At 34.4% G+C, this 15,289-nt stretch overlaps 1 protein-coding gene across 1 annotated transcript; it reads right to left on the minus strand.

Annotated features, from left to right (window-relative positions):
- Window positions 1-10,030: 10,030 nt before the first annotated feature.
- LOC145695025 (uncharacterized) lies at window positions 10,031-14,524 on the minus strand. Its single transcript, XM_081771854.1, has 2 exons — window positions 13,713-14,524; window positions 10,031-10,865 (listed from the first exon to the last, which is right to left on the minus strand). Exons 1-2 carry the CDS (start codon window positions 14,359-14,361, stop codon window positions 10,681-10,683), a joined length of 834 nt encoding a protein of 277 aa, XP_081627980.1. The 5' UTR covers window positions 14,362-14,524; the 3' UTR covers window positions 10,031-10,680.
- Window positions 14,525-15,289: the final 765 nt, after the last annotated feature.

Raw genomic sequence — 15,289 nt, forward strand, 5'->3', positions numbered from 1 at the left:
CAAGTGCTTCAATTTTCTCAAATGAGAGGAAATGTTCACTTTTAGGGTGAAGACTGCTTATTCCAGTGTAAATTGGCGTTCAGCTGTAGGGGAGAGAAGGGTAGCCTGTCAGTAAACTGTCGGGGCGGCCTCTATTGATTATGCGTTTTATTACAGCATTCTTACACGGATAATTTTTGAAGTAATGCATTTTCCTTTAGTAGTGGACAGTCTCATTATCATTACCACAGATGAAACTTTTCTTATTTCATCTGATGAAAAATCGTACCATTTTACAATATTAGTGAGCGTTTCTTTATTTTCTTGCGAACAATTGCCTTGCATACCTGTTTGTTTCAGTAACTGTAAATTTAAACTATTAATTAAATTTTCAGTCATCAAATAATTGTTTATATAGGCTACAATGTAATAAGGTCTGTGTCACCATATTTGACACAATCAAAACTATACTGCTGCCCAGTGGCGTAGTTAGGGGGTGGCTATCGGGCTGAAACCCTACCGAATTAATTTCATTACTATTTTTTTTCGCATAACACATACAACACAAATGCTTCTTACTGGTTCTTAAGCCCCTCCCGAAACAAGATCCTAAATACGCCACTGCTGCTGCCCATGTCATTCAGGGAATGAAGCTCGTCTAAATGTTGCATTACAATCAGTTAATTCCAAACCCTTTTGTACAACATCCTTGTGAATAGAATTTGTGCCTGAAGATGCCCCTTAAAATTGCTTGCTTCATATATACCGAAAAATGTAACGAAATTTTTCTTTTTTTTTTCTTTTTGCGTTTTTGTAGTGGTAACTCCTTCCCAACTGCTTCCCATAATTATTCGTATTTCCCTGGTCGTGTCCTACTGATGGCGCACTTCGGGCAGAACGTGTTAGTGGCAAAAATTTTTCTAAAGCTTTCACAAACATGAATACACACAGCATATCAAGATATGTTCGTAATCAGTTTTCTATGAAGTTAGTCTCGCTTTATTAGACTGGCAATGCTGTTGAAACTGCTGAGAGTTGTGTCAGCAGCAAGAATAAGTGTTGCCAACAAGTTAATACAAAAAATCGCTACATATTAAATGAAATGACTCTAATTTTGGGTGAAAAGTCGCTAAAAAATTATTCGCAGAGTTTCGTCTTTCTCTTTCTCTCATATATATATATCAAGATATATGATCAGTTCAAGCCATAATGCTAACTATGGTAGGCCCTACAAAAATGTAAATTTGTACCGTACATGAATTTCATGCAATTCATATGTAACTAACAAGAATTTCACTTTTATTACAATATACATTTTTAATTTTAAGACCAATTTCACTTTAACGAAATCAAAAATGAGTTTAGAAAAACGAACAAAAGTAAGTCTACAAAGAAAAAATCTTACACACAAGTTCTTCTCATGCTTCTACAGATAATCAGATTGCTATCGGTAATATATTATTTGTGCCTCTAAACGGAAGCGTTGCAGGCCCCCGTTAGAGGGAAAATGATAACAGCAATCAAAGCGAGAATATGGAGATAAATGCTATGCACTTTCCCAGGTTGTCAACACCTGCGCTGATTCAAATAAGCAAAAGGAAAATAAACATATATATCAACTGATTCTAGCTAATAGTACTTGATTACAGGGCAAGTTGTTCGCAGTACCAAAGTCGCTAGATTTGTCAGTGTCGCCAAATTGACATTCAAAAATTACAAAAAAATCGCTAATCGGAAAAATTATTATTTTGTCATACTGGTCCAATCCCCTAGATTTAGGGACTTTTCCCCAAATTGGCAACACTGGCAAAAATCTATAACTTGTACATATTCAAATATGCCCCATTCCAACAATGTAACGGGTTGGCAGGCTTATCGGTTTCCATGAATGAGAGATGTGTTGAAACAGGAAACAAATTCTACGAAGAGTGTCAATTTTATTTTTAAATTCATTTTTGGTATAGAATAGTAGAGGGTTTAAATTGTAGGTCTGTTTGTGAGCTTAAAAATCGGTATAATAGCTGTAGATTTAAGATCATGTTAATAAATACAAATTTGATTTCAGTGTTTCAAACTGATGTACAATATACCGCTGTGGATCTGCTTCCGTAGGCGTCGTCCCACTTGCGACAGTCCTATTAGCGGTAGGAACTGTTAACTGTCCTATGAGCGACCGATTCGATCTTTAACTGCTCTTGAGTCACCGATTCGTTCATACTAAGATAATGGAAGAAGATAAGGTTTTTTCTTCTTTAACTTGTTTTATGCTAATGTGATTTAGAACCTAATAAAATGTACTATGAAAAATTTCGCTCTACCTGAATTTAATATATGCTCTCATTACATTAACAATCTTTTATACGTTTTTCCTAATATTATATTTTTGAATTAATTTCTATGAATATACTGACTATATCAAGGAGAAACCTAACTAAATATTTAGAGTAGCTCCGCCTTTGTCAATGATTCTAATATAATTAAAATATTCACGTTAAAATGATACGGAACATAAGTTTAGATTGAATATGTTTATGGCATAAGAAAGAAATTAAAAAGAGGTAGGGGCGCCCGAAGAAAATTTTCTAGGGAGGGGCATCTCCACGGCTCCTGTATCACGTCTGGTATAGCTGGTATTTAATATACGTGATTTGCTATATTACATATACATTTTCGTGAGCCATGGGGGCGACCCCTGCCTTTCCATCGAGCGCCCATGGAAAGATAGTGTTCACCACTTGAGGATATCAAAGAAATCTAAAAACACGGAGTATTCGAGGAAATTATTACATAAGTTAAAATCTTTCGAAGGACTAAACAGTTCGTCTAGTTATAGGGGATTATTTCAGATTGGTATACGACAAGCTTTTATGTATAAGTCAAAACAATTGAGGAAGGCAAATTAAGCAATTAGTTTACGTTTTAGTAGCTTACAATAGGGGGAAGGTAGTTTAAAGAGTCCGTTTACCTTTTGGATTGTTTAGAGTGAACTGTATTGTAATTGGTGGAATTGGTTGAGAATAGCCAATCAGATGTAAGGGATCTCAAATGCTGTCTTTCATCATTGACATTTTTTAAAAATTTTATTCACAGTGTCCTAGGAAGCCTAAAAAGTATAAATTGGCAAAACTGTTACACGTTTAAGTTTTCCAAAATCAAATATATTGCTTTGCATAGTGAGTTATTAGATTTGAATCAAATTAAGTACAGAAAACAGAGGTTTTGAGGAAAGAGGATATTACAACTGGATTTTCAATAATTACATAGGAATATACTTTCCTTGGAAATATCCCTAACTCAAAATTAAAATAAGTTTTATTTGCACTCACAGCAGAGGAAAAATATATTTGACGAATAGTATCACTGGCACGTACTTCCATGCGCAAAAAAAATTGCGCGTATACTGTAACTCAAGATTTTTCGCATTTATTCCATTTTCCTTACGTTTATGGGTAAAATTCAGTTATTAGTATGTGGAGATAATAGAAAGCAATTCATCTAAGGAGATATTTCCAAAAAAAATATAATAAAATAATAAAAATATAAGCAAAAAACAAAATTATGCTCGGTTTTGTGTATACTGGCAACGATGATTTCTAGGGATTTTTTCACTAGCAGATCACAATTGCGGAGGGAATTCAGTAGGGGAATCGAGAAATTGGACCAAGGAACTGGATAGTGGACTAAAATGTTGCATTTATTGGTTAAAACCTAGTGTGTAGATTGCCTGCCAAATATAAATTAGCTTCTGTAACTAAGATGTCGTACGAAAATATAGAATTAAACAGAAAAACTCTTATCTTAAGGTTCGAAGCGATACGCACCATAGTTATGAAGATTATTTCTTTAAAAAAAGAGCCAACACAACGTAGCCTCCGTGGTTAGGTGGATAGAGTGGCGGAGTCGTACTTATTTTATTATTTTGACACCACATCGAATCCCATCCCATCCCATCCCATCCCACCCCATCCTTTTTTTTTTACAAAACATTATAGGAAGTGTATAATTTTGATGTTAATAAGAACCGAAACAATATAATAAGGAAATTATTTATTGGTAGTATCCTTTAATCGACGTATTTATTCAGTATTAGAATACGTGTACTATTGGAAACAGTTATTGTTTTCAGTTTATAGTCTTGCATGTTACTTCCCGTTCTTGAACAGCACACAACTCACTTCGGGTTTGTGTGTCAGGAAGAACATACGCGACCTTGAAAGTCTGTCCAGTCTTACCCCTTGTTACATCGACCTGATGTTAAATGATCGTTTATGTGTGTGTGTGTGTGTGTGTGTGTATGTGTGTGTATGTGTGTGTGTGTGTGTGCTTGTTTTTTGCTTTTTAGAGTATTGACTCTCTCTCTTTTTTTTCATATCCACAAGTGCAAGAATGTTTTCGTTGAACGTAACTAAATTATACAGATCTATGTATACGGAACACGAATATTTCCAAATATAGAATGAATATGAACGATAATCATACCATATTTCTACATTATATAGTAGCGTGAAAAACTGATATTAAAATGATATAACAAACAGGCATAAGCTTTTTTTTTCTAGCATGGCAACACATTAAACGTAACTCATTAAATTTTGGGAATTACAAATTATCACCTTACGTGTCGTTGTATTCCTATTCTTTTTCACGTTCAAGCGACGAAAGAAGAAATTGTAGTAATAGTGATAAGAATCGAATTCGAGATTTCAATGAATTCAAGTTTCACGCCCCCACATATCGAAAAAGTGATTTTGATGTCTGTCCATCTGTTCGTTTGTCGGTTCGTCATGCTTTTACATGCATTCAAATAGAGGCCATACTGTTCGACGTATCTGGACCTAAGTCTAGACATGAAGTTTTTATAACACTTTATCGTTTCGAATTCTATATTCTCCGACACATAAAAATAAGGGTAGTTTACTGAAGGATAAAATTTTAAATTATTAAATTGTTTCAAAAATAGCTGTAAAGATTTTGCTTATTCTTTTACAAATATAGTTTGAATCATTGCTCTGAAAAAATACGTAAGGTGTAATTTACTGTATGGGATGCGTTTTTTCGAACAATTTTCTCAATCACATTTTATAAATAAATGTATCATTAATAACCTAACAATATGACACAACTCGTTCGTCCTGTAAACATTCAGAATGGTAGGTTAGCCTACTCTTCGACGATTTCCCCATTAGCGCCTGACCCAATTTTGTTCATATTTCATAAATAAATGTCACATAAATAACCTAACGATACGGCATAATTCCATCATCCTAAAAAGCTAGAAGTGGTATAATACTTTTCGGAGTAAGATTTACCCTACGATTTTGTGGAGAACGACTCAGGCAATTTTGTTCGTATTTCATAAATAGCATAACTCGTTTGTCCTGAAAAGATACACAAGGGATATTTTATTCTTGGGGATGACTTTTTTTACGATTTCTCAGAAAGTACTCAGACGCTTTTGCTCATAGTTCACATACAATTATTTCCTTAATAATTCTAATATAAAGCATAAGTTATTTCAAACAGAAATATGACCAATTGGTACTTTACTTTTGGACATAAGTTGCTTCGAACAAAGTTTTCCAAAACACATTATTTTATTCGCATTTCCCAAATAAATGTTTCAGTAATAGCTGCAGCCTAACACGAGTCAGTTTAAGAAATTCGAGCGAGAAAATTCAGTGCGTTTCATCCGTACCCATTCTTAAATATATTTTTAAATGTTACACCTAATCACAATTTTCCTAACAAAATCGAAACTTCTATTTAAATGTGCCTTGTTGTTGCCAAATGGTTCAAGTCCATTGGTTCTGGATTTGATTCCCGGTGAGAGCTAGTGTATTTTTATCCAACGTTAAGGTATAGGTAATAAGTAGGTGCAAAGAGAAAAGTGTTGAAACAAGCCTAACCAACCTAATAAATAATACAAAGAAATAATATGATATTACGAAATTATAGAAGAAACGTTGTTAATATTAGATATTTGCGTGTGAGATTGTCCAACCGATGACTGTCAACTCCAAAGGTAAGAAAGTGAAACATCCAATACCAGGTTAATCAGTGGTCTCTAGGTAAACCTATCCTACTAGGAAGTGATTGAGATACCAAAAAATGTTGTAATCGCTGGGAGACATGTTAGGAGAATACATTGGGTGGGAGACTTTAATTCATGAATAGTCTGCACCTTCGTTGGTGTATTGAAGTGCGTAGGTGGTGTGTGTTTAGCACATCGGGTTCCTTTGTTGTTAGTCCCAGCTTTCTAGACCGGATGCAGTTATTCCCGGTAGAAAATACAAATATATATATATATACTACTATTAAAGTAAATAATTACACTCATTCCCTCAATGTGATACTTGTTTGTTTAATTGTATACAGAGAGCTGATCCGTGGAAAAATCGTTCATAATAATAAATAAAATAAACTCGACAAATATTCTTGTAAATAATAGGTAAAAGTTTGCGTCACACTGTTCATTTTGCTGGGCACGCCAGTGTGCCACGTTATCCGGTTGTGGCACACTGGAATATAGGGTATGGCTTTCTAATTTTTCCCAACTATTTTAACTGCTTCAATTGAAATGAATTTATAATAATAAGAGAGTGAATTTAGTCTTCTTACCCTTCGATTTAGAAATAAGGTCCGCTAGAATTGTATATATAAAAAATAATAATACTCAGAATTTTATAGAGTGGTTTGTTTTATTCGAAATGACATACTTCCTGCAACTGTTTGGGTTGGAATTATTTGAAATCAAATCTTTAAGTTTTACGACCCACAGTTATACCGGCTAGGCTAAAGGACACGGTGATGATGAGAAATGAATGCAATGGTGGAATGAAAAAAGTGAGAGAAAACGGAAGAACTCCGAGAAAACCCATGCACATGGTGTTTCTCCACCACAAAATTCACTTGGTGCGAGCTGGGGTCGAACCAAGGATCCCATGCACCAAAGGTGAACGCTTTATCACTGAGCCACCGCGGCCCCTCTGAAGTTATTTATAGGAGAGAGTGACTACTTTTATGAAAACTTGATATCGAACACATTTGTTTAAAAATACCAGCTTTTTGTGAAATATTGCTTAATATTCGGGAAAACCTAAGTCAATAATAAAATAATAATAATAATAATAATAATAATAATAATAATAATAATAATAATAATAATAATAATAATAATAATAATAATAATAATAATAATAATTATTATTATTATTATTATTATTATTATTATTATTATTATCATCTTAAATTAAAAACTCTCTGGACCTAGTGCATTGGCACGATTCCACGAATCAAAAAGAATGTGTTTACTTATCATATAAGTGTAGAAGGACTTAATCCCTGTTGCTTTCAATATAAAAAGAAAGTGTCCAACTGTCAAATGATATGCTACATAAAATGCCCTATGCAACATAATGTAGTATAGAGTCATCATTCCAGGTTGTCTAAAGAACACTTTCGTTTTAGCAAGAAAGGAAGAAAATAGAAAATACTGAGTTTTAACCTAGTAGAAAGTTTGCAGATTTAAGGGAAAATGCACAGAGTTGTTGGATATAAAATGTAGTTCGGATTAATGGAGTAAGACACCGTAAATATTTTATTGTTTGAAATATACTGGGAGTGACCAAGCCATTACATATGGAAATATCGAAAGAGATACGTTAATGGTGTTAGTTGCAAACTTTTTTAGAAATGAAAAAATTAAGGAAAGCTCTGAAACTCTGATATCACAGATCCAAATTGACTGACTGTTAAGTAAAACTGCTAAATCTGAGTAAAGCAAAAAAAAAAAGTCTTAATGACCTGTGTTAGTTTCAGACATATCATTCTCATATCAAAACTACGATAGAAGTAAATTATGAATAAAGGTGAATTCACAGTTCTGGAGTACGAACAAATGATTTTGCTAGATGTAACTTTTCAGAAAACTTTTTTATAAGGCTTTAGATTTATTATTATTATTTTTTTGTTTGTTTATTAGCTTCCCCATGCCGTAAACGTCGCCAACTTCTAGTGGCTCACTTGCCGGTAAATGGCGAGTGTCGATATAGCGACGCGTCGAAGGATTGCCGCTAGCGTGCCACTAGTGGCAGGGATTCGTCGAGTCGAAGCAGATATCTAGAATCGGGGGTATTGAAGTTACCACAACGTAAGAACGAGGACTTCATTTTGGTCCGCGCTCGTCAATATTTGAGCTCCGGGGGTCAAGAGTAACTCCTGCCTTTACATCATGAAGTGAAAAATCTTGAGGTGGGTGCGTATAATTGTATGAATTTAGTTGGCAACTGTCGCCGATCACTAGCAAGTGAATATAGGAGAACTATGAAAAAAGTAAATAGACGCTTGCCATTTTGTTATAAAGATACAAGACGAGTGCATTTGATTTGATTCCGAACAGTTGTCTTCAAATATACACGGTTAAAGAAGCACTCTGATTAGAAATATTAAAAAGACTTCAACGATTTATCACTCTACAAGCTGTGTCTTCATAATCGCCTCCGTGACGAATTCCGAAGAACACGCAATTAGCAACCCTAAGGTTGATGGTTCACGCCCAGCTCAGGGCACTTTCGTTTTATTTTTTTAAAAATGTTTTTAGACTCATCTTGATGCAAAGAAATTACGCATATAGGCGATTTAACGTATTTTAGGGGAATAATTTTGTGGTTCGCTGGCGTTCCGTCGCTTCTCTGCCGGTGGTGGTATAATTTTCAAAACGGAAGTGGGACCAATTTTTGGCTGCGGGACCGCCAATTTTTGGGGACATGTCACTAGTTGCCTATCGGTGGTCCACCGACCCTTACGACATGGGATTGTCCCCTTACGAGTGAGGCAGATTGTAATCGACCAAGAGTGTTTTGGAAAAATGGGAAACGTCTTCCGACTTCGACTTCTGAATAATCCGTTTAGGATTAAGTCGAATCAAGGCTGCGTCACGGGGAGGTAGAACAAGTGAGGCAATCGTTCCAAGCACTACGCTCGGCAGCTTCCGTCTCATTCACGACTTAGACTCTTCAGGAAAAGTAACAAGTTTATTACTTGTAATTTATTCTTTGAGTCAAAGTATTTTGCAATAAACCATCGTTTTGTAAGATATTTTTGCGATTGTATACTATTAATTTCGAAAATTGTACTCATAATATAATTTCCCATCATGGATTTGAAAAAATCAAAGTTGAAACAAAGACAGTTCTCCGATCCACATGTCTCTTCATGTTTGATATTGAAGTCTCATCTTCATTATTGACCCTTAATTTATTTTAGTCCTAGGCAACGCGAATCGACGGGATGGCTCTAAGTGAAAACATTCATTTAGATGGTTAAGTAATCAGGAAATTCCTGCTGTTATTTCACGAAACACAACAGAACTTGAGGGAAAAAAAAACAATTTTGCTTACCAGGGGGAGGGAGTAAATCATCTGCTTACGTTTGCTTAACTAGGAAGAAGGCAAGGGCGCCGATCCTGGGGGGCCGGGCCCGCTCAAAGCTCATGTAGGCCTCCTTTGTATTTATGAATATACAATATTTGGCATTATTTGAGTGTAATTTGTCTTAAAATTCTCATATATATATCTTCTGCATTTGAATGCCCCCCCCAAATTTAAAGAGAAATTGGCGTCCTTGGAAGATCTAGTGAAATGAAAAAAAATGTGATAACGTAATACTTGAACAACTCTACCTAATGTGTAGCGGCAGTCTTGTTACCAAGTAATCCACTACCTATGAAAGGGTACTTCAGGATTCCCCTTAATGCGGAGTAGGTTGGGCAAGTAATCCTTTTCGTGGAAATTATAAATATACTTCAACTCGAACAATTTATTGTATAATTTCTTCAACATAAATGTAAATTCAACAATAACAATATAACTGTGCGGACACAAAACAACTTCACTCAATGTTAACTGGAACCCTTTCCCAATTTTAATAGTAGTAAGGAAATTTTCATACATTCGCATTCCACTATTTTTATATTCTAAATTAATTTTACTGGTTGTACTTTTGACAGGTTTCATATATCAAATATCTACACGAATTGAATTTAATCCCCAAATATAACAATACATATATTAAACTAGTGACCAAAGACATACACTCACCAAAAAGTTGTAACAGTTGGGCCGAAATGGAAAGAAAAAAAAATAGATTAAAATTTAGTACTTACAATTTCCTGACGAGCTGCATATCAATGGCACTTACATAAATTTACACTTAATTATTCCGGCTACTTTCTGTGTAGGAGCATTATTATCCAAACACTATTCCGAAATCACATTTAACTATTATCAATTTAACGGACACAATTTCTAAGCTCCTACCCCTGCTTACCTCATGTTCCAATCCAAAGGAAACGCAATAGGTACGGGTAGATTACAAAAGATAGATGGCGTTTTAGTCACTTCGAACAAACGAATATCGGAACCATGACATTGACCTACAGAGCCAATGTTTCCATATACAAGTTTATTTAACTAATCAGCTGATCGAGAGTTTTCAAGTTCTTTTTTTTTTGTTGAACTTCTTTGAAATGTCTCATATTAAATTTCCCCCCTCTCCGGGTGATTTAATTAAACAAACAGTTATTTAACATTTCGAAGTAAGTTCTTCTTCCATGCACGGCATGCAGTAAAGAATAATGGAACGAACTCACCGATGGAAATTCTTCACAAACAAATCGTTAGTTGTTTCGGAGCTCCTTTTAGTTCATTGTCCAATCGACGAAGCACGCACCATAACTGCAGAAAGATAACAGGATTGATGACGGTATTGTTCTTGCCTATCCACCTGATGGTCCTGATTTAGATCCATTCTTCTATGGGAAGGTTCTCTCAGACAAACACAGCAATCACAGCGAACACAGCCCTGGCCAGAAACACCCAATTCCGAACCTGCAGAATTGTACAAACAGAGCACAGTACACATATATATATAACACATAACATATATTAATAGTGAAGTGGATTACAATTATTACAGAATCTGTACATATTTTCTTAATTTCCATTATTATTTTCATTATTATTTTCTCTTGCTGGATAAAATTTCTTTATGAAACTGACATGACGTTTAATCTTTACTTTCTTATCAGCTACAAGTTGTAACCACACTGTGTTCTTTGTTGGATAGCTCATAATTTCGAACGGACCCTGATATTGGCTATCTAATTTAGGTTGATAACGTTTCTCCAAAGAAGATTTAGTTACTTTCTTAACCAATACTTTTTCTCCAATAGGTAAATCTATATCTCTATGTTTTCTAGAATACAATTTCTCTTTCCTTTTCCAGGCCAATTCAATATTGTCTACAATAGTTTTACTCATTTCAGCTTTATCTTGAGTACTTTCAAGAATTCCTAGATCTAAAATCCAGTTTACATCTAAAGGATTAAACATCTTTCTTCCTAAGTATAACTCACTTGGAGTTTTACGAGTTACAGAATTTTCACTACTATTTAATGTGTACTGGACTTGATAAATATACTTAGACCACTTAGTTTGATTTTTATAAATATAGGTTTTCAAAATCAATTTTATATTTTTATTTTGTCTTTCTGTTAAATTGCTTGACATGGAATAAGGAGTAGTACAAATGTTTTTAATGCCTAAACTAAATAGATAATGTTTGAAATAATCGCTTTGCAGATATCCAGCATTGTCATGAATCACCTTATTTGGAAACCCGTAAGAATAAAATATTTTATCTAATTTCAAACATATAGACTTTGAACTCAAATTCCTAAGAGGTTCGATAATGACAAATCTAGAAAAACCATCGGTTAAGACTAATACATATTTAAACCCATTACTGATAGGCCAAGGCCCCATTACATCTAAAAATAGAGAATTATTAGGATATTTCTCTTTCTGAGTATAGTAGGTACCATAAGGAAGTCTATTCCTATCCCTACATAGCTGACAAGTCGTACATCTCTGAACAAAATCTCTAATTTCTTGGAATAAATTAGGAAAAGTATAACGTATAGCTACTTTTGCTATCGTTCGTTGGACCCCACTATGACCCCCACCTACAGGGTCTTGATGATGAAATTTAATCACACTATACTTAAGAGACTCTGGTACAACAGCTCTTAAACCTCCATATTGTTTACCTTTAGTTTTCTTCAGAAGGATACCATTTTTAAGGACATAAGGTTCCTTTACCTGTCCCCTTTCTAATTCTTGTATTATAGTATTTAAACTAGGGTCCTCTCGTTGATGATCTCCTAATGGCTTATGAAAGAAAGGATTATTCCAGAAATTAACAAAATTCAAGTGTACTTCTTTATCATCCACCTTATCAATTTCCACTATATCTGATGAAGGAGGTGTACAATCAATATAATTATGCATCCTAGTTAGAAAATCTGCCATATTGCGCTCACTCCGCAAGTGAACAATATCAAATTGATATCGACTCACCTTTTCAATAAGAGAGCCGTATTTTCTTTGACGTTTATGATTTTTAAGTATCCACGTTAAGGCTGAATTATCACAATAAATTGTGAATTTCTTATGAAGATACATGTCAAATTTATCAAGCGCATGAACTAAACTAGAAAGCTCAAGATCAAAAACGCTTTTCGACCAATCTGATGGAGGAACTCGTTTACTCAAAAAGTAAACAGGTCTAAGTTTTCCATCACCATCGTACTGGCTTAATATAGCACCATAATTTTTGGTGGAAGCATCGACATGTAAAACGAAGGGCACATTCATATCTGGCACTTTAAGAACAATATGGTTAATAATAGCTTCCTTAATTTTCTCCAATAAATCGTCTTCCTCCTTCCCCCAGATAAATGGAACCGTGGGTGATCTCATAGCATATAATGGACTCAAAAGTTCTGAATAATCTTTTACATATCTAAGATAATAATTAAGAAATCCCAACATTCTGTTTAAGGCACGTTTATTTTTCGGCTTGGGTATTTCCTTAATCGCTCTTACTCTCTCATCATCTATTCTCATTTGACCATTAGAGAACTCATATCCTAATATTTTTACTTTTGATTTCATAAACTGAGCTTTGTGTGGACTAATAGTAATCCCCCAATCTTTCAACCTTTTTAACACTTTCTCTAAAATTTCTTTGTTTTTCTACACTATCCGAGTGAATTATTAAATCATCACAGTAAATATCTAAATAATCCCCTTCTATATCACGAAAGATCTTATGCATTAAACTAGACAAAACAAATGGTGAAACTGCCATTCCCATCAGTAGGCGACAATACTGTAATAATCTATTTGGTGTAGCAAATGCTGTTATATTCCTACACTCAGGTTTAATCTCCAATTGATGAAATGCGGATCGAACATCAATTAATGTATACAGATGGTGTTTACCTATATTAGAAATAATAGATTCTAAATTCGGACTCGGAAATCCAGTCAATAACAATTTAGAATTAATTTGGCCATAATTAATCACTAATCTCTTGGATTGATCTCGATTAGTAACGAGGAAGCAAGGTGAAATGTATGGGCTACTATTTATTTCTTCAATAACACCCTGTTCTATTAATTTGTCTAAAAACAAATCGAGTTCTTTCATTTTATATTTAGGAATCATATATGGTTGAGTAATACTTGGTGAAGGATCTGTTAATTGAATTTCATATAAATAATCACGAACATGCCCTAACTTATCGGTTATTACTTCTTTGTAATCATTAAGTAATTGTTTAACATAAGGTATTAACCTTTCATCATAAATATTTTCAAAATTTACACTACCTTTTAATGCTTCTTCTCCATCTCCCTCTTTATCTGCCTCCTTATACAATGGATTAAAGATTCTCGTGCCAGGTGGAACATCTTCATAAACAGCAGCATCAGTATTCTCAAGTGCAACTGTCTCCTTGGTCCTTGCCTTAGTACGGTTCTCCGCCCTACTCCTGGACTCGCCTACGCCACTGGTTGTCTGCTTGGTCTGGTTGCCATAACGTCGAGGCCTCCTTGGAAACTGCTTAGCCTTGCTGGTTTGGGTTGGTGATGTCAGGTTACAGGAAAAAGAACTGCCACCGTATTGTAAAGCTGCACCTTCAGACCTAGTCCCCTCGAATCGATCACAAACTCTGGCGCCAATATGTCTGGGATCTCTCCGAGTAGGCCTGAAATGATATTGGAAAGCGCACAGATCACTGTTCATACCAACTGGGTTATTCTCAAAAGGTTGTAACTTTACTTGCATTTTCAATTTCTCAAAAAGAAGTTCTCGAGCGTTTATATTTATATGGGCGTAATTATCCCGTAAAAAGTCTAAACCCAATAATAATTTTAATTTTGGATGGTTAACAACTCCAAACCACGCCGTAAAACGGACACCGTGTATGAAGAAAATAAGTTGCACCAATTCACGCACTAACAACTCATTCCCTTGCATGATGGTCACAGAATAGTTTACTTGTTTTATTTTAGGCTTGCATTTTGTACGGATTTCTTCTAAAACACTGTTTTCAATTAAGCATAGAGTCGAGCCAGTATCTATTATACAGGGATATAAAGTATGGCAAATACTGATGGGCAATTGTAATAAGCTTCCATGATCTTCCCTTGCACTATGAGTATACGCACTATGAAGTCCGGTTTTATTTTCATTTAAATCTTGATAACTCAGTCTATTCTGTCTATTAATAGGTGATGGCAAATAATTTGTCCTGGCACTTCTAAGAGGAGTTTTTACCCGTGGTAAACAAACCTTTTCACTTTTAACTACATTTTTATAATCTTGTTTATATTTGTCATTAATTTCATAACTTTCCGCAAAATCTACATATTCATTTACCGTTTTTGGAACACTAAGTATCAACAACAGGTTACGAATTTCGGGAGTAACTAAATTACTTATTAATTTACAAATTTCATCTTCAGGCATGTTAATTTCTAAAACATTTAATGTACTTAATTTCTCTTGTAAAAAGTTTAATAACTTTTCATTTTCTTGCATTACTCTATATAATGATACCTTCATAAATTCCGTATTAATCAAGGGTGTGACAAATTTTAATAATAATGAATGACAAATATGACCCCAATCTGTAGTTATTGTTAACAAGCGCTGTAACTCTTCATAAGCTTGCTTCCTACACCTCTGTAAACTCGATACTAAAATCGCCTCTACGGGAGCAATTTCCTTTACTATTAGCATATCAAGTTTCAAAAGAAAATGACATACTAACATACCATCTGTTCCATCTATGACCGGTATATCATATATTTGCTTTTCTAAAGAATTAAAAATACTTTGCGAAAATTGTTTTTGAAAGTTACAGGTTATGGGAGCTCGCAACACTGCTTGTCTATGTTCATGA

Source organism: Thermobia domestica, chromosome 9 (genome assembly GCF_964235325.1).
Source record: "Thermobia domestica chromosome 9, izTheDome1.hap1.1, whole genome shotgun sequence".
Lineage (NCBI taxonomy): Eukaryota > Metazoa > Arthropoda > Insecta > Zygentoma > Lepismatidae > Thermobia > Thermobia domestica.

Coding starts and splice junctions, on each gene's coding strand:
- LOC145695025 (XM_081771854.1), bottom strand. CDS start 14,361: ATGCAAGGGAATGAGTTGTTAGTGCGTGAATTGGTGCAACTTATTTTC. Junction 10,866..13,712: donor TGGAGAAGAAGCATTAAAAG/GTAGTGTAAATT, acceptor ACAATTCTGCAG/GTTCGGAATTGGGTGTTTCT.